Here is an 18,105-nt window from a genome sequence, read left to right as displayed (position 1 = left end):
GAGGTAAAATTTATTCTAGAAATAATATATATCAAAATTTAGGTTTAAATATTTGTCCTATCATTTGCATTTATCAGCTTTTTATAGTATAGAAAGTTAAACAGTACTAGAAATTGAGTATTTTTCCCCTTTCTTTTATACTGTGATTCTTCACCTTAATATTTTCATCAAGAATCCTGAAGCTGGCAGAGTTTTTTAGAAGTAGTGTAGTCTGACAAAAGTCAAAGAAACTTAGAACAAAAGAAGTTAATAATGGGAGAATGTAGATAATATGAATCCCAGTTTTTGTTTTTTCTTTAAAGTAGGTTCCACACCCATCATGGAGGCCAATGTGGGGCTTGAACTCACGACCCTAAGATGAAGACCTGAGCTGATATTATAAGAGTCAGATGCTTAACTGACTGAGCCACCCAGGCACCCCAATCCCAGCTTAGTTTTCACTACATAGTGCTGTCTCACAATAGTGCGGAATTCCCACATGTCAGTTTTCCATATAAAATTAGAAATTTTTTGGGATACCTGGGTGGCTCAGTGGTTGGGCATCTGCCTTTGGCTCAGGGCATGATCCCGGGATCCGGGATTGAGTTCTACATCGGGCTCCCTGCGAGGAGCCTGCTTCTAAGTACAAAGAGTACATAAAGAGTATGTATGTTACAATTTCTCACATAGTGACTATACAAGCTCATCAGTCTCTTATGTGATGATAACTGTGTGCCTTGTTCATCTATAGCTCCACCATTCATACTTGAAATATCCACTGTTTTGAATTTTGTGTTAATTATTCCCTTGTACTTCTTTATACTTTTATCACATTTGTATGTAATCGCCAGGTATCTTGTTTAATTTTACTTGTATTTTAAACTTTTATGTAAATAGACTCATCCTAGTTATAGTCTTCTATAACTTGGTAGGTATCACTCGTTCTTGACTTTATGTCCACTGTTATATTGTGTCCTGTTATGCATATACCACAATTTATCCACTTTGGAGTATTTGAAAGATGGGAGTTTGGGAAAAGAGTCTGAGGAACAATTAGGAAACAGAGTATTGGCTTTCCTTAGAAGTTTTCTCCCCCTTTATTTGTTCAATTTCCTCTAGCTCTACTCTTACTGTTTTCCTTATTCTTCTTTTAGATTTTCTCCCTTCTTATTTTTCTTGTTATTTCCACCTCATATATTTTGTTTCCTTTTATTCCTTTCCTCTTATTTTTTCCTCTGTATTTTGATTCCAAATCTTAATTATCTTATTCTGTTTGTTTCTTAAAAATACCCTTATCTCCTCACAAATGACTACAGTGAAGTTAGTAAGGAGCCAGGAGGGGAATATAGATGGCACTTATAAGCTAGAGGCTTTGTGTAATTGGAAATTGCAATTGAAGAAGGAAAGGAAATATCTGTTATGACTGCCCATTATAGTCCTCAGGGAAGAGAATTGCCTTTCAGAGTTGTATGGTATAAAAGTTTTACCTTCCTTAGCCTCTGATGAACTCTACTCTTTTGTGGCCTAGAAAATATCTTTATTAACAATTGGAGGGGAAAAGCCAACACAAAGTTGCACAAATTACATTGAGCTTTTTATGAATTTGCTAATTGTTTTATTACTATAAAAAGTTGTTTATTTTATTTTATGCCTTTGTAGCATTTTTAGTTAAAATTATTTTAATGGAGGGCAGCCCGGGTGGCTCAGCAGTTTAGCGCCGCCTTCAGCCCAGGGTGTGATCCTGGAGTCCTGAGATCGAGTCCCACGTCGGGCTCCCTGCATGGAGCCTGCTTCTCCTGCCTGTGTCTCTGCCTCTCTCTCTCTCTCTCTCTCATGAATAAATAAATAAAATCTTTTTTTTATAGATAAAATCTTTAAAAAATTTTATTTTAATGGAAGATATGTAAATGCTAATAAAGGCCATTTTTTTGGTCATATAGGCTTTTAATCTATTACAATCTGAGCAGTTTAAATGATATAAAATGTATGCCTTTTTAAGGTTTTGCTATAATGTATCATAGTGTTTTTAAAAACTATAAAACATTTTATTATTAATTGCTATAGTAAATGACTATGGTAAATTCAATTTGGTAAGTTATTGCTGTTTTATATTATGCAATATTTGCAAAGATGGAAAAACGGTTACTACTTATTTTATTACTTGGCTGTAATTAACTTAGAGAACATTGAAACTAAGTGTGAAAAAAAAAAAAAAAGAAACTAAGTGTGGCCTGAGTTCTGGGTACACAAGGCCTGTCATACCTCACATTTCAGAATTTTTAAAGGTAATTTTTAGTCTAGAAACTAGAAATATTCAGCTTTTAACATTATTTAGATCCTGGGGTGCCTGAGTAGCTTAGTCGGTTAAGCATAGGCTCAGGTCATGATCAAGCCAGCCTCCTGGGATCAAGTCCCTCAGCAGGCAACCTGCTTCTTCCTCTACCTCTGTCCCCAATTGTGCTCTCTTTATCTCTGTATCAAATAAATAAATAACTTTTTAAAAAAACACTATTTAGATTCTGTTCCAAAAAGTTCAAAGTGCTCTATAAAATACTATTAAACTTGGGGTACCTGGCTGGCTCAGCCGGTTAAGTGTCTACCTTCAGTTCAGATCATGATTCCCCAGAGGCCTAGGATCGAGCCCTACATTGGGCTCCCTGCTGAGCTAGGAGTCTGCTTCTCCCTCTCCCTCTAGTGCTCACTCTGCTGCTGCCCCTGCTTGTGCTCTCCCTCTCTCTCTTAAATAAATAAATTAAAATCTTAAAAAAAAATACTATTAAACTTAAAATACCTAAGAATGATTAAGTGAATATCTTATGTTGGATTTGTTCACAATTATCAGTTTTTGTATGTATATAAAATTTTCAAAATACTTTTGTATGTATATAAAATTTTCAAAATACTAGTTCCTGTAAGTCAAATGTCTACAGACATGAGCAGTAGCATTAGAAAAATTTGAAAAACATTTTAAAGCATTGAAAATAATTGAAATACCCTAATTTTCACATGTCAAATCCCTAAGCCTGCCTTTTGTTCATTTCCATTGGTTATACTGGTTGTGCTAATTATTAAGTGTAGAGGATTTATGATTAGAGAACCACGGCCTTTCCTTTGGTTTCTGTGAGATTTAGTGTGAAGTCTGTGAGACCTGCCCCTCAAAGTTACCTGCTCTCAGTATTTTAGAGAGGACACTATCAGATGGTAGAAGTGGGTATCAAGTTGTAATTAATTAAGTAAATTATCTTGAAAAGTGACTACTAAGGTCCAGGAACATATATAAGTATAATAATTTTAGTGGTGGGAGAGGCAATTAACAACTCTTTATTATAATTCTAGTGTGAATAAGTTAGATTTTCAAAAAACGTAAATTGAAGTTAAAATAGAACTGAAAGAACTTCTCATACGTTTCTTGATATTCCTAACCACCTTCAACCTGCCATTTGTTGTAGGGCTTATCATTTGAGTTTACCTTTCCTATAATATCTGAATTCTTCAGAGCTTGTCATACTTCAACATAGATCTTGTTGATCTACAAATGCTAATAGCTACACTTAAACACTTTTTTATTTTGCTTATAGATTTATTGAGCATCTCCTATATGGCAGGCACTGTCCTAGGCACTGGTAATAGAATGATGACTATATTATATTTGGCTCCTACAGATGTAGAGCTTATGGTCTAGAGATATACAGCCATCGTAGTAGTGTGAGAATTGCAGTGGGAATGCATGAAGCTTATAAGCGGATTTTTTTCTGCATTTGCTTCCCACCTAAGTTGAAATTGAACTGAAATCAGGAACTAGAAAGAAGTTGGTAGATTTTCAACTTCTCCATTAGAGAATATGCTGCTTGTAACAGTGTATTTTTTTGTTAAGCCTTTTAATTCCTGCTTCTCTTCCCTCTTTGGTGCTTTCAAAACTCATTCAGAGTTTTTCTTTTGCAACTGTGAAAGTGTCAGGTTTAGTTTGGGTGACCATCGCATGTAGCAATTCGTATCATATAATAAATATAGAGGAAATACACCTGGGTGGAAGCCCCTTATGTATCAGTGGCAAAAAATAGGATTCAGAGTGTTTTCATGGGAAGAGATACATACCAGAGAGACAGACACAGAGAGAGAGGCAGAGACACAGGCAGAGGGAGAAGCAGGCTCCTCGAGGGGAGGATTCTGGGATCATGCCCTGAGCCAAAGGCAGACGCTCAACCACTGAGTCACCTAGGCGTCCCATTGCCTTCCTGTGAATTCTAACTTGACTTAACCATTTTACATGGCTACTACTCTGCATTCTTCCCAGAATGGTCGTTTCAGGATGCCTTTGTCTGTTTTTAAATGCAGACAGTAGTACATTGAGACACTTTATTTATAAGCAGATGTAATTGTACAGTTTTGCTAAACAGTATAAGAATAATGTTTCTAGGTGGGATATCTTCTTGCTCTTTCTAGAAGTGCATAATCTAGACCTTTCCATAATATCTAAATTGAAAGAACTTTAAACAGGGAAGACACAAGTCAGGAAAGGAGTAGTCCAAATTCATTTAGTACCAGGAATCGTTCAAGATATGTCTGTCTGAGTTGGTAGGTTAGACTCTTCAGTCATTTTTGTGTGAAATGAAAAATAAATATGAACTTCTGTAACTGAGAATTAAGAACTATTGGTAGCAGTAAGCAGATTTTTAGAGATAATTCTCTACTTTGTGATAATATATATGTGACTTTAGGCAAATGATTTTACAAAATTAGTTTTCACATCTTTAAAATGAAAGGAAGACCTGTGTCATTGTATTTGTATTTATCTTAAATTTAGCAAACACTGCCATAGTGATCACTATGTGTTATGTAATATTCTAAAAATTATAACAAATTACTTATTTCTTGTAAGTACTTTCTGAAGGTTGATACTATCATCATCCCCATTTAATAGAAAAACTGAGGCAAAGAGGGGCTATATAACTTGTAGAAAGCCAAACAACTAGCAAGTAGTAGAACTGGTTGCTTGACCTCAGAGTTCATGCTCTTAACTATTAGTCTATGCTTCATCATAAGAATTAAAAGGAAGAAGCACTTGATAAAATACTTCACAACTCAAGATGTTGGTAATCATCTTTGTTTAATTTGATGCTTGGATTATGTGACAAAACATATGGCCAACTTTTGAAAAGATAGATTATTATAAAAACATATATATGACTTAGTTTTCCAGATGACACTTCAGAATATTGCAATGCTTTAATTATAATTTTGCACTATGGTGATTATTGTATTATGTAGATGTATAGCAAAAATATTTGGTTGAAATCAAGCCACACACATGTCCAGAAAGTTGCTTTTAAAAGTAAGTCCATTATAAGTTTCTTTATAGATCACTTGCCTTTTTATTAATAGAGTACTGAGGACTTTTAAAAAATCATTTTATGTTTTATTGTTGCTTAATAACAATATTTTTGTATGTGAAGAAATTATTCTGTAAGTGAAAATATTTATGTGTAAATAATATTAATAAAATAATAGTGCACATGGGAAATTGCTTGTTTATCGTGACAGCCGCTATTCTTTGCTCTAGTCACTAAAGTCAGCTTTGCTTTTTATTCTCTGCTTAAAGACTTCTTATGGTTTGTAAATCAAGTTGCACTTGAAGAAAACTGGATTCTAATTTCCAATAGTATACAGCTCTGAACAAGAAAGATGGCATCTTTGTGTCTTATTTTCTTCATCTGGAAGTAAGGTAGATTAGGCTACATGATTTCTAAGAACCTTTACAATTCTCACTCAAAACAGAGCCATACAACACATACCTTTGAGATTGGAACATATAGATGAGATACCAAAACCCTTTTGGTGTATATAGATTTTAATCCATTAGGAGATATTCATCCATGAAATATTAAAAATATTATTATAAAGAAATGGCTGGGCTAATATAATGCTGAGTTATTCCTGAAAGTTGATTTGCACTAAACTATCCTTTCCTTTTTCATGACCACATTTGTGATAAGTGCCCCATGTCTGGGCAAAGGTTGGCTGAAGTTAGCAGTACAGTCTGTTCATAGAACACAGTGAAACTTAGCCATGTGGAGGTAAAATTCATGAGCTTGGGACTGTGCTCTAGGACTCTGAAGTAACCATTCATAGCCTAGATGTAAATTCTGGGGAAGAGTATAAAATCTGTGAAAGATCAGTGTGAAAGTGAGTTAGGAAGGACTCTTTTGTGGACAAAAATTGGGAATCGGGAAACTCTTCAGAAATCTCAGACTTGTTGGAAATGAGAAAAAGAAGCCATGTTTTATAGGTTAAAAAAAAGCAACAGTGGCACAAGGAGGGAAATGAGTAGAATATGGTATAGGGAGCAATTTGGCTGGAACAGAGACTATGTGAGGAGCAGTAAAAGAGATGAACAAGCAAAAGTGGAGACAATGAAGACTCCATAGGTGGAGTCTGAAGTAGGGTCACCTCACTGTATATCTCCAAGGGGCAGCATTCACTTCAGAATCTGGCGGGGCACAGCCAGGTATGGTGGTTCTGGCCCTAATGTCAAACTTAAAGAATTCACTTTGGGATCAACAGGCAGTTGGGTAGCCAGTAAAATAAACACAGAAAGCTTTGAGCTGAGAAGCATGTAATAGAATGGCTTTTCAGGAAGATTAATTGGACTAGGGTACAAAGTGAGTAAAAAGGGACTTAGAGTCCTAAACCATAGCTAGGATACTATTGTAGTAATTCAGGTATAAAATAAACAAATAAAATATTTTAAAAAATATAGGAGCCTAACTTGAGGTTAAAAAGGAAGTTTAAATCCAATAAAATTTTATGTTTTATTATTTATTTTATTTATTTATTTGAGAAAGAGAGAGTGAGGACAAGCGGGATGAGGGGCAGAGGGAGAAGCAGGCTCCCCGCTGAGCAAGGAGCTCCATGCTGAGCTCAGTCCCAGGACTCTGAGATCACGACCTGAGCCAAAGGCAGACACTTAACCGACTGAGCCACCCAGGCGCCCCAGGGACATTATTTTTACAGCACCTCCCAGGTTGTTCTACTTCTCTTGTTATTGTATTCCATGCCATGAAAAACATGGAATCTTTCTACTACCTTGTCAGGCTTTCAAAGTAAACTGAACAGCATATACAACAGCCCAGTGATGTGTAAGACATTCTTCTTCCATTACATCTAGACAGAGTCTTGAAGTAGCTTTGAGCCATACTGGGTTTTTGTTCTAAATGACTATGTGATGAGTACTGGTTCAGATGGGCTCCTAGTTAGGGTCTCTTGAAAAGGAGATAGTGGTTTTGGCCTCTCTCCTGGGTTTTTTTGTTTGTTTGTTTTGTTTTGTTTTGTTTTGTTTTTGAGCAACTTCTGAATAACAGAGATTCATAGACTCTCTGAATGGAAAGAACTCTTGCAAATCTAACTGAGCTACCACTTGATAATCTAAATCCCTCCAACCCCCACCCCCCACCCCTGGCATGTGTCTATGAATCTGTCCTTGAATACCACTGGTGATGATAAAGAATTTACTTCTCATGTGAGTTAGTCCATTTTATCTATGGATCACTCTGATCAGAGTTTTCCCAGTGGCCAAATTGTTTATCTCTTTTGTTGAACAGATGGGGAACTTTAAAAAACATGGTTAAACTCTAGAGCCAGAAGTGCAGGCCACTACAAGAGCAGCATAGCTCCCAGACAGACTGGGATGTAGTCATAATCCTTATTGAAGTCTTAGAGGTAGGACTCTACAACTATGTTTTGAGTCATTAATCACCAGTCTTCAAAGATACATCCTTTATAACCTTGAAAATTTATAAATGCTTTGTTTTCTTCAATGTTATGCTTTACATCAAATAAATTATTTCTTCTAAAATTGTTTCTTCTAAAACTATTAGTAAGCCCCAACAGTCCATATTTGTCTAGATATGAAATACTTTTTGTAAAAGCAAATTGTTTTCAGAAGCCCTAAGATAATAATTTATATCTGGAATAATCTGTGTCCTCAAAATATTAGGTTATATCTATAGAATTTTCATTAGCATAACAAATTTGTCATTTACTATTCATATTCCTTATGGTAAACTCTGCTGTCTGGTGTTTTAGAGATTGACATTATAGAAATTTTAACTATACAACTTTTCTAATGGCTACCATGATTTAGTATTCTCATTTCTTAAAATTCAGACACCCATAAATTTTTCCTGAGAAATTCCTAAAGACTGTCATCACATAGTCCACATGCATTTAGGTAGTATTTTAGTTTTTATAATACCACTGTATAATCCCTGCTATTCCTTGTAATTTTTTTTTAAGATTTGTTTACTTATTTATTCATGAGAGACACACGCAGAGAGAGAGAGAGAGAGAGAGAGAGAGAGAGGCAGATACACAGGCAGAGGGAGAAGCAGGCTCCATGCAGGGAGCCTGACATGAGACTCCATCTCAGGTCTCCAGGATCACGCCCTGGGCTGAAGGCAGCCCTAAACCGCTGAGCCACTGGGGCTGCCCCCTTGTAATTCTTATGTAATATTTGTATAGATAACTAATAGGTAACTACTGTCATCTCTAATCTTTGTTTCAAATTTTTCTTTTTTTTTTTTTTAATTTTTATTTATGATAGAGAGAGAGAGAGAGGCAGAGACACAGGCAGAGGGAGAAGCAGGCTCCATGCACCGGGAGCCCGACGTGGGATTCGATCCTGGGTCTCCAGGATCACGCCCCAGGCCAAAGGCAGGCGCCAAACCGCTGCGCCACCCAGGGATCCCTCAAATTTTTCATTTAAATATTTAATACTCTGGCTAGCTCAGTTAGTTATCCAAAGGATTATAGACTCCAGTCATGATTTTGGAGAGCTTTTTTTTTTTGCTTTTTATGGTTTTTTTAAAGTAAGCTCTACCCCCAATTGTGGGGCTTGAACTCATGCCCCCAAGATCAAGAGTTATATGCTCTACCAATTGTACCAGCCAGGCACCCCTGGAATTTTTTTACCTTACCATCTGAGGAGATGATGACTTAACTCAACCAAGTTTTAGCAAATGCTGTGTTATTCAAAAGTACTTTTCACAATAGTTTAGTTTTTATCAACTTGATGATTCCTACTGTGTAAGCCATTCTCTGCTGGGACTGTAGTGATAAATATAGTTTGGCAGGCATAAGGATAACACTCTTATACTCCCTACTCTTGTGCCCTTTCCCTTTTCTTTCTTTTCTTTTTTTTTTTTTTTTTAAGATTTTATTTACTTATTCATGAGACAGAGAGAGAGAGAGAGAGAGAGAGAGAGAAAGAGAGAGAGCGGGGCAGAGACACAGGCAGAGGGAGAAGCAGGCTCCATGCAGGGAGCCTGATATGGGACTCAATCCTGGGACTCCAGGATCACGCCCTGGGCCAAAGGCAGGCGCTAAACCACTGAGCCACCCAGGGATCCACACCCTTTCCCCTTTCTTAAGAAAAAACTTAGCAGGTCAGATGAACTACAGATCTTTTTTTTAAGTAGTAGCACATAAAGATGAGACTTACTACTTAGGTTGTCCACCATCCTTGTTATTCACATGGAGTAGCTGTCATCTTGGCGTCGTCACTCAGCATTCCATAGATTAGGAGCCACTGCTCTACCACAATTCTTAGCTTTTCAGGATTACCTGACAAGTTTAGGGGAAGAAACAGGATGAGCCCAGAGAAATCTCCCAGGAGCCAAAATCATGCCATGTAGCCCATGACAAGTCTTAAATAGCCTCGAAAATCCACAGAACCAACAGAGAAGGGGATTGAGTAGAATCTTTTACATCTTTTGCTTCCATCTGAAGGACACCACAGGAGACCCTTGATTTTTAATCTTAATTGGTTTCTTTTTTTTTTTATTTAAAGATTTTTACTTATTTATTCATGAAAGACAGAGAGGGAGAGAGGGAGAGAGAGAGAGAGAGAGAGGCAGAGACACAGGCAGAGGGAGAAGCAGGCTCCATGCAGGGAGCCTGACGTGGGTCTCAATCCTGAGACTCCAGGATCACGCCCTGGGCCAAAGGCAGGTGCCAAACCTCTGAGCCACCCAGGGATCCCCCATCTAATTGATTTCTTGAGGAAAGTTGAAAGCTAAGACTACTCTCTTGTTTGCACATTATTGTAAATTAGAGTCCTATTCCTGAAAACTACAGATCTTCCTTGACTTCCAGTGGTTATGTCCTGATAAACCTATTGTAAATTGAAAATATCTTAAGTGAAAAAAGCACTTATTACTCCTTAGCTAGCAAACAAAATAGCTTAGCCTAGCCTGCTTTGAATGTGCTTAGGACATTAGCCTGCATCTGGGGAAAGTCATCTAACACGAAGCCTATTTTATAATAAAGTGTTGAATATGTTGTAAAATTTATTGAATACTGTACTAAAAGTGAGAAATAGGATGGTTGTACGGGTACAGAATGGTTGTAAGTGTATTGGTTGTTTACCCCCTCCATCATATGGCTGACTGGGAGCTGGAGCTCACTGCAGCTGCCCAGCATCACAAAAGAATATCCTACCACATTGCTAGCCTGGGAAAAGTTCAAAATTCAGAGTAAGGTTTCTACTGAATATATATCACTTTCACACCATTGTCAAGTCAAAAAATCATAAGTTGATCAAGGATTGTCTGTAATTCTATACAATAAATGTTCTAAAATGTGTTACTAAAATATAGCATATATATTATTTTACAAACATATGTTAAGATATATCATAGCAATATTTATAGTTGCAATGAAAGAAAGCAAGTATGGGGTGGTTAAGGACCTAGATTCTGGAGCTAGACTCTGTAGATTCAAATTCCGACTTTGCTACTTACTAGCTGGATGATCTTGAGAAAGTTACTTTTCTATGCTTCAGTTATCTGCAAAATGGTGCTAACACTTCTCACCTTTGGAGCTGTTCTGTGGATTAAATTAGTTAATGTATAGAAAGTACTTAGAACTAGCAATGCCTGACAATATTACTAAGTGTTGGCTGTTGTTTTATGTGTTGCACATGGACATTTTAGGGACATTTTTCTGAATGGTTTTTAAATACCAGCTCAATAAAGTTAGCTTTTAAGGCTGCTTCTTTTCCTTAAAGCCTTCCTAAAGCTAGAAATAAGCATTCTTCATCATACCCTTCAAGGCTATTCACATCTGACTCCAGTTTCTTTTCCTTGCTTTCTCTATACAAATTTTCTACTCAAGCTCCATTTTCTAACTCCTGCTTCTGCTCAGTGCCTACCTCTTTTTTTTTTTTCAGTATAGTTGACATACAATGTTATATTAGTTTCATATGTACAACATAGCAATTCAGTTTATGCTATGCTCATCACAAGTATAGCTACCATCTGTCACCATACAACACTATTACAGTATTATTGACTATATTCCCTGTGTTGAGACTTTTATTCCTGTGACTTATTCCATAACTGGAAGCCTGTATCCCCACTCCCCTTCACCCATTTTGCCAATCCCCCAACCCCTTCTGAGAACAGTCAATTTGTTCTCTGTATTTATAGGTCTGATTCTGCTTTTTGTTGATTTCAATGCCAACCTCTTTTGCAAAATTTTACCACTGTTATCCAAACAACATTGGAATTTATCACATGCTGTAGTATCCTATTTGCTTTTATTTTTTGTTTTTGTTGTTTTTTGTTTTTTTTTTAGATTTTATTTATTTATTCATGAGAGACAGAGAGAGAGAGAGAGAGAGAGAGAAAGGCAGAGACACAGGCAGAGGGAGAAGCAGGCTCCATGCAGGAAGCCCGATGTGGGACTCCATCCCCAGTCTCCAGGCTCACGCCCTGGGGTGAAGGCCGCACTACACTGTTGAGCCACCTGGGCTGCCCTCCTATTGGCTTTTAACTCATTTGTGAATCAAAAACCTTTTGCAACCAGGAGCTATATGCAGTACAACTCTGTATCCCCGTCACCGAATAAGTGTAGTAAGTACTTAAGTTATATGTTGTTTACTTGGATTGCACAACAAATTGAATTTTGTGTTTGTGCATTTGCACACATGTTCAACCTGTGTAGCAGGTTAACACTTTTGAAATTTAACTGTGTTTTGTTTGCAAACTTGGAGCATTTATGAGAAATTTAAAAGTTACTGCAAGTAAGTAAAAACAGCTACAGATTAAATTGTTCTCAACTGTACAGTAACCAAAAAAACACACTTTATATGTTGTAATTTGTGTCTGCATCGCCTGGTGGATAATTACAGCATTACTCTTTTTGAAATTAATACTGTGGTATAGCATAGGCAGAGAAGGACTCCATAACTCTGAATGTCCACAGCACAGAACTGGGGTTGTGAGAACAAGGAACTAGATAGATAAGAAAGGAGCAAGGGAGAGGGGAGAAACATGCATTTGAATTTACATCTTCAATGTTTGACAATAATAATAAAGCATCTTAGCTAAAAATGTGACACAAGACTTTTTAATCTTTTGGTTATTGGTGGGATTTTACATATGAAAACTGTTGCACTTGACATCCAAAAATCTAAATATCTATAGGATTATAAGTGTATTCCTGAATTCTTACACATTTGAATTGAAGTTCACATAGAAACAATTTTGTGCTGTAATTTTAACCATCTTTGTCTTAACTGAAATTTGGAATAATCCATCCTCTCCTTACCCTGTATAACTTGTGAATCAAGAGTTTACTGTATTTTAATTGCCTCATTTTTATTTCCCTTTCCCTCTTTGTTAGTAAATATACTTGAATATGGATTGTGATATTAGATATTTTTGACGTAAAAGGTGAGCTCTTATCAAGAATACATTACATTGGAGACTCTTTTTCTTTTTTTACGTACCAGATACTTTAGATGAATATTTTGAATATGATGCAGAGGAGTTCTTGGTCTCTTTGGCCTTGTTAATAACAGAAGGACGAACACCAGAATGTTCTGTAAAAGGTCGCACAGAAAGTTTCCATTGCCCTCCAGCACAGTCCTGTTACCCAGCAACTACCAAACATGAATGCAGTGACAAGCTGGCTCAGGTAAGAATTATGTGTTGAGTATTTTTTATTTATCTTTTATGTCAACTGGTTTAAATTCGGTCATCATCTTTGGTACGTGGTAATTATAATGTTGACATTTAAATATAAAATCGGTTAAAACTATAATGAAAAAAATCCTAATTCTGGACCATGGCTAATAATCTTGATCTTAATGCTCTTGAAAGCACAGCAGGTGCCTTTGTAGATCAGCTTGCAGGTTGACGACCAATTTCATACCTGCCTTCTCCCGTGCCAGATTTAAAATTATTGTTACTATTGACTTTGTGTTTATTTAGTAGAATTATCTTCATGATTATTTTCCTCACATTAGCCAATTTCTCTCTGATAGTCCTTTCTTTTTTCCTATGTCAAGATATTTTTTACTATCATATAATGTTTAAAAATATTTATTTTGGTAGGTAGTAAAATTTGTTATAAGGATTTTTCTCAATAGTTTGTTTCTTAAATATAGTCTTAAATTTTATACTTTTTTTTTTTTTTTTTGCGATTTTATTTATTCATGAGAGACACAGAGAGAGCAGGGAGCCTGATATGGATTTGATCCTGGGACTCCAGGATCACGCCCTGGGCCAAAGGTAGATGGCTCAACTGCTGAGCCACCCAGACATCCCTTTACACTTCTTTTTTTTTTTTTTTTTTTTTTTTAGATTTTCTTTATTTATTTGAGAGAGAGTGAGCATGAGAGAAGGGGAGGAGCAGAGGGAGACAAAGAAGCAGACTCCCTGCTGAGCAGGGAGCCCAATGCAGGCTTGGTCCCAGAACCCCAGGATCATGACTTAAGTCAAAGGCAGATGCTTAGTCACTGAGCCACCCAGGTGCCTCAAATTTTACACTTTTTAAATCTTATCTATTTTGATCATTTAATGAAAATTAATTTTTAATATTTTGCTTTCCACTTAGAATGAATCTTTCTTCTGTAATGATGATATAATTTACATATTAGGCTGGGCCATCTCAAGGCCTGTCAGATTTGTGTTGTGGCAGTTATTTTTCTGCAAAATAGAGCAAAAATATCCCTCCAAGAAAATTTGCATCACAAATGTTTAGTGCTACATCTCACACTCTAGAACTCACTAGTGTTAACCCATTATTTAATGATGAAATCTAAATAGACAAGCCTAAGCAAAGCTCTGCAATTGATAACTCATTTGTCATAGAGTTGTCTGTTTTACAATTATAATTTTAAAATTTAAACATGAAATTTTTGGCCCATCAAGACATTTTGCTTATATTCATTTTCTCTCAAGTGTCGCCAAGCCAGAAGAACTAGGTCTGAGGTCTCATTGTTGTGGAAGAACAACCTTCCAATCATGGTGGAAGTGATGCTACTACCAGACTGCTGCTACAGTGATGATGGACCCACCACAGAAGGGATTGATCTTAATGATCCTGCAATTAAGCAAGATGCATTATTATTAGAAAGATGGATATTGGAGCCAGTTCCTCGACAGTAAGTTGCACAGAGTTATAAGTTGTTGGTAGATCAGGTTTTCCATTGCTTTCTATAAATTATTTTAATAATCTATCATGTCATTGAATTCTTCTATTTATGTAGTAAAATTTAAACATTTCATACTTGTGTGACTTGAAGTAACACTAGTAAGTGCACTTCTATACTCTTGAAAGCACACATCCTAAATGTTTTAGCTTCAATCTTTCTACAATTCAGTCATTTTGTACTTGCTGACATTTTTTTTTTTTTTTTTTTTTTTTTTCTTGCTGACATTTAAATGATACTTTTTACTTCCCTTAGGAGTGGTGATCGATTTATTGAAGAAAAGACTCTTCTATTGGCTGTCCGCTCATTTGTGTTTTTTTCTCAATTAAGTGCTTGGCTGAGTGTTTCTCATGGTGCTATTCCACGAAATATTCTTTACAGGTATGTCTAGGGCAAAATAAGAACAGTGCATATTCAATTATGTTGGTTAGATACTGAATATTTTACCTTTTAAGTAGTTTATTTCCTTCATTCCTAAATGTAAGTAGATAAAATTTACTGAAGTTTTTCTCAAAAGTTAGAGAAATTTAAATGGGAATCAGTATGAGTTTTGCTTTTTGGGTTAAATTTGGCATAGAATAGTTTTCAGAACATTTTTTAGCTTTCAAAACCAATAGTGGATATAATGCTGCCAGTGTATACACAGTAGAAAACTTTCTGGGCTGCTGAGTTTCCATAATGGTATACTTACTTAATTTTTGTATCTTGAAAACTATAAATTTACAGGCTGCTGAACAGCTATCTAATTGTCTCTGTAGGCAGGTGGCCATGAGATGAAGAGCATTTCTTAATCACCTTGTATAAAAGAATTAGCTGACTCTATTTATTTAGTAGTAAATACAAAGTCCATTTTTTCTCTTTTGACAAGTAACTCATAATATTCTTAAGCTTTAGGGACACCTGGGTGGCTCAGCATTGAGCATCTGCCTTTGGCCCAGGGCATGATCCTGGAGTCCTGGGATTGAGTCCCACATCGGGCTCCCTGCATGGACCCTGCTTCTCTCTCTGCATAAGTCTCTACCTCTCTCTCTCTCTCTGTGTGTCTCATGAATAAATAAATAAAATCTTAAATAATAATAAAAACATTCTTAAGCTTTAATGCTTATGTGGGCTAATATTCTTAAAAAAATACATCTCTCAAAATGTATTGCATCTGGGTGGCTCAGTGGTCAAGCATCTGTCTTCAGCTCAGATCACGATCCAGGGGTCCCAGGGTCAAGTGCTGCATCAGGCTTCCCATGGGGAGCCTGCTTCTCCCTCGACCTATATCTCTGCCTCTCTCTCTCTGTGTCTCTCATGAATAAATAAATAAAATCTTAAAAAGAGATACTCTCTGTTCTAAACTATTGTACTTTATTTGGTTTTATCAGAATGACATGCATGGTAAAGTAGCTGAAAGTAAAGCCTTGATAGTAATTAATGCAAACAAAGATCAGTCTATGACTGCCTAAAATTTTTTATAATATACTATAATGTTATGAATTGTATAATCCATTGATTCTCTATTTTTCTGTATGATTCTAGAATCAGTGCTGCTGATGTAGACCTGCAGTGGAATTTTTCACAGACTCCAATTGAACATGTGTTTCCTGTTCCTAATGTTTCTCACAATGTGGCCTTGAAAGTCAGCGTGCAGTCCTTGCCCAGACAATCTAATTACCCAGTGTTGACCTGTAGTATTCACACTAATATTGGCCTTTATGAGAAAAGAATTCAAGAACATGAACTTAAAGCCCATCAGCACCGCAATTCTAATGAAGCTGAACAATGTAGTACAAATAGTTCACAGCGTCTGTGTAGCAAACAATCTTGGGCCCTGGCACCTGAAAACGCAAAAAATGGCACAACTTCAGAGTATACTGCAGCTGTCAAAAATGTCAAACTGTATCCAGGCACTGGCAATAAATCTGACTATGGAACATGTCAAGCTAATATTCTGGGCTTCAGTGGTAGAGGAGATAGAAAGTCACACGAAACACCAGTGAGAACATTAAAATCATTTTCAATGATTGATTCCAGTGTATCTAGCCACCAGAGTTCCTGGCCATCAGTTGGTGAGACTAATCCTTTAATAGGTTCTTTAATTCAGGATCGACAAGAAGTTATTGCAAGAATTGCTCAGCATTTGATTCATTGTGATCCAAGCACTTCACATGTTCCTGGACATCCATTTAATATGCAAGAGTCTAGTTCACTTAATTCAAAACTTTTCCGGGTTGCACAAGAAAATGAAAACGTGAGAAAATGTAAAGAACCTTTCTCCATTTCTTTTGGTAGTCCGGAGCTTTCCTCCTCAGAAGATACCAGCGAGGGAAAAATTCAAGTAAAAACAGAAACTCTTCGAAGTGCAACTGGCATTTCTGATGGTCTTTATTCTCGTCAGTCTGTTGGTGAGACTAATCCTTTGATAGGCTCCTTACTCCAAGAGCGGCAAGATGTTATCGCAAGGATTGCTCAACACTTGGAGCATATTGATCCAACAGCATCACATTTGTCCCGGCAGTCATTCAACATGCATGACTCCAGTTCGGTTCCTTCTAAGGTGTTTAGGAGTTTGTATGAAGATAAAAATTTGTTGAAGAAAAACAAGGATGACACTTCCATTTCCATTTCTAATACAAAATTTTCCTTTTTGGAAGATAGCAGTGAAGGGACAAACTTAATACCCAAAAAATCATTGAGTTCTTTTAAATGCGATAGTAAAGTCAAGTCCTCTTTGAAACCTCAAATAAGAAATCTGTATCAGGACAATCCTAGTGAAATCATCCAAAATACATTTCAAGAGAGACAGAACAAAACCGCTGGTATATTGACTCCCTCAAATATGCCTCACTGCAAAAAAAATAACTTAGATTTGACAGTCAGATTGGAAAATACACTTTCTGAGTGTCAATTTAAGGAGCAAGAAATTAGCAATGAAACTGATAAACAGTATTCAAATTGCAACAATATTGAAAAACAAATTTGTACAAATAAATATAAAGAAAAAATAAAAAATGAAAATTGTAATCCAGAATCTTTTAACAATGATCAATTTGAGGATTCTAAGAAAAATGACTCAAAAATAAAAACTGCTATGTTGGAAATGTCTGGATATTTGAACAAACATGAAAACAAGTGCTCAAATAAAGACTTTAAAAGGCCCAAAACATGTGAGCAAAATAATCAACTTAATAGTATAGAAAATTATCTCAGTAATAATGAAGTTTTCAAATGCAAAAAGCCAGACCAATTAAAAAATGAACAGGATAAGAAAGAAGAGACAATTGATGAAAAATTTCAAAACTGTTCTCAGAGAAAGAATATAAAAAACTGTTTGTCTACATGTGAACGATTAAAAAGTACAGAGGCACTGGTAGGTAACATCTAATATTTCAAATATAATTCTCATTTATTATAGTTTGAATTTTGTTTTACAGGAAATTTAGTTATGAAGGCCCAAGGTGCCCACTAATTATAATACACACAGTCTATTAAAATAAACCTGCAATAAAAGTAGTAGTAACATCCTTTGAAAATAACCATCTTAATAGCAAATGTTAGGTAAATTCTTCCTGTTGCCATTTTTGGTTGTTTCAATATTCTGAACAATTGCTGGAGAGTAAATAGGCGTCAGAAATGAAATTCATATT

General features: G+C 36.0%; 1 protein-coding gene across 4 annotated transcripts in view; it reads left to right on the top strand.

Moving 5' to 3' along the window:
• Window positions 1-18,105, top strand: part of FAM214A (family with sequence similarity 214 member A) — an 86,199-nt gene that overhangs the window by 48,157 nt on the left and 19,937 nt on the right. For all 4 annotated transcript variants that reach the window (XM_038580456.1, XM_038580455.1, XR_005381667.1 and 1 more), the window contains 4 exons: window positions 12,770-12,954; window positions 14,223-14,425; window positions 14,729-14,854; window positions 15,998-17,828. In XM_038580456.1, coding sequence (XP_038436384.1) covers window positions 12,770-12,954; window positions 14,223-14,425; window positions 14,729-14,854; window positions 15,998-17,828 — 2,345 coding nt within the window. Of the gene's footprint in view, window positions 1-12,769; window positions 12,955-14,222; window positions 14,426-14,728; window positions 14,855-15,997; window positions 17,829-18,105 lie in introns of those variants that run through there.

This window comes from Canis lupus, chromosome 30 (assembly GCF_011100685.1).
Source record: "Canis lupus familiaris isolate Mischka breed German Shepherd chromosome 30, alternate assembly UU_Cfam_GSD_1.0, whole genome shotgun sequence".
Taxonomy (NCBI): Eukaryota; Metazoa; Chordata; class Mammalia; order Carnivora; family Canidae; genus Canis; species Canis lupus.
The sequence above is the reverse complement of the archived record's forward strand: the minus strand, read 5'-3'. Positions and strand labels throughout refer to the sequence as shown.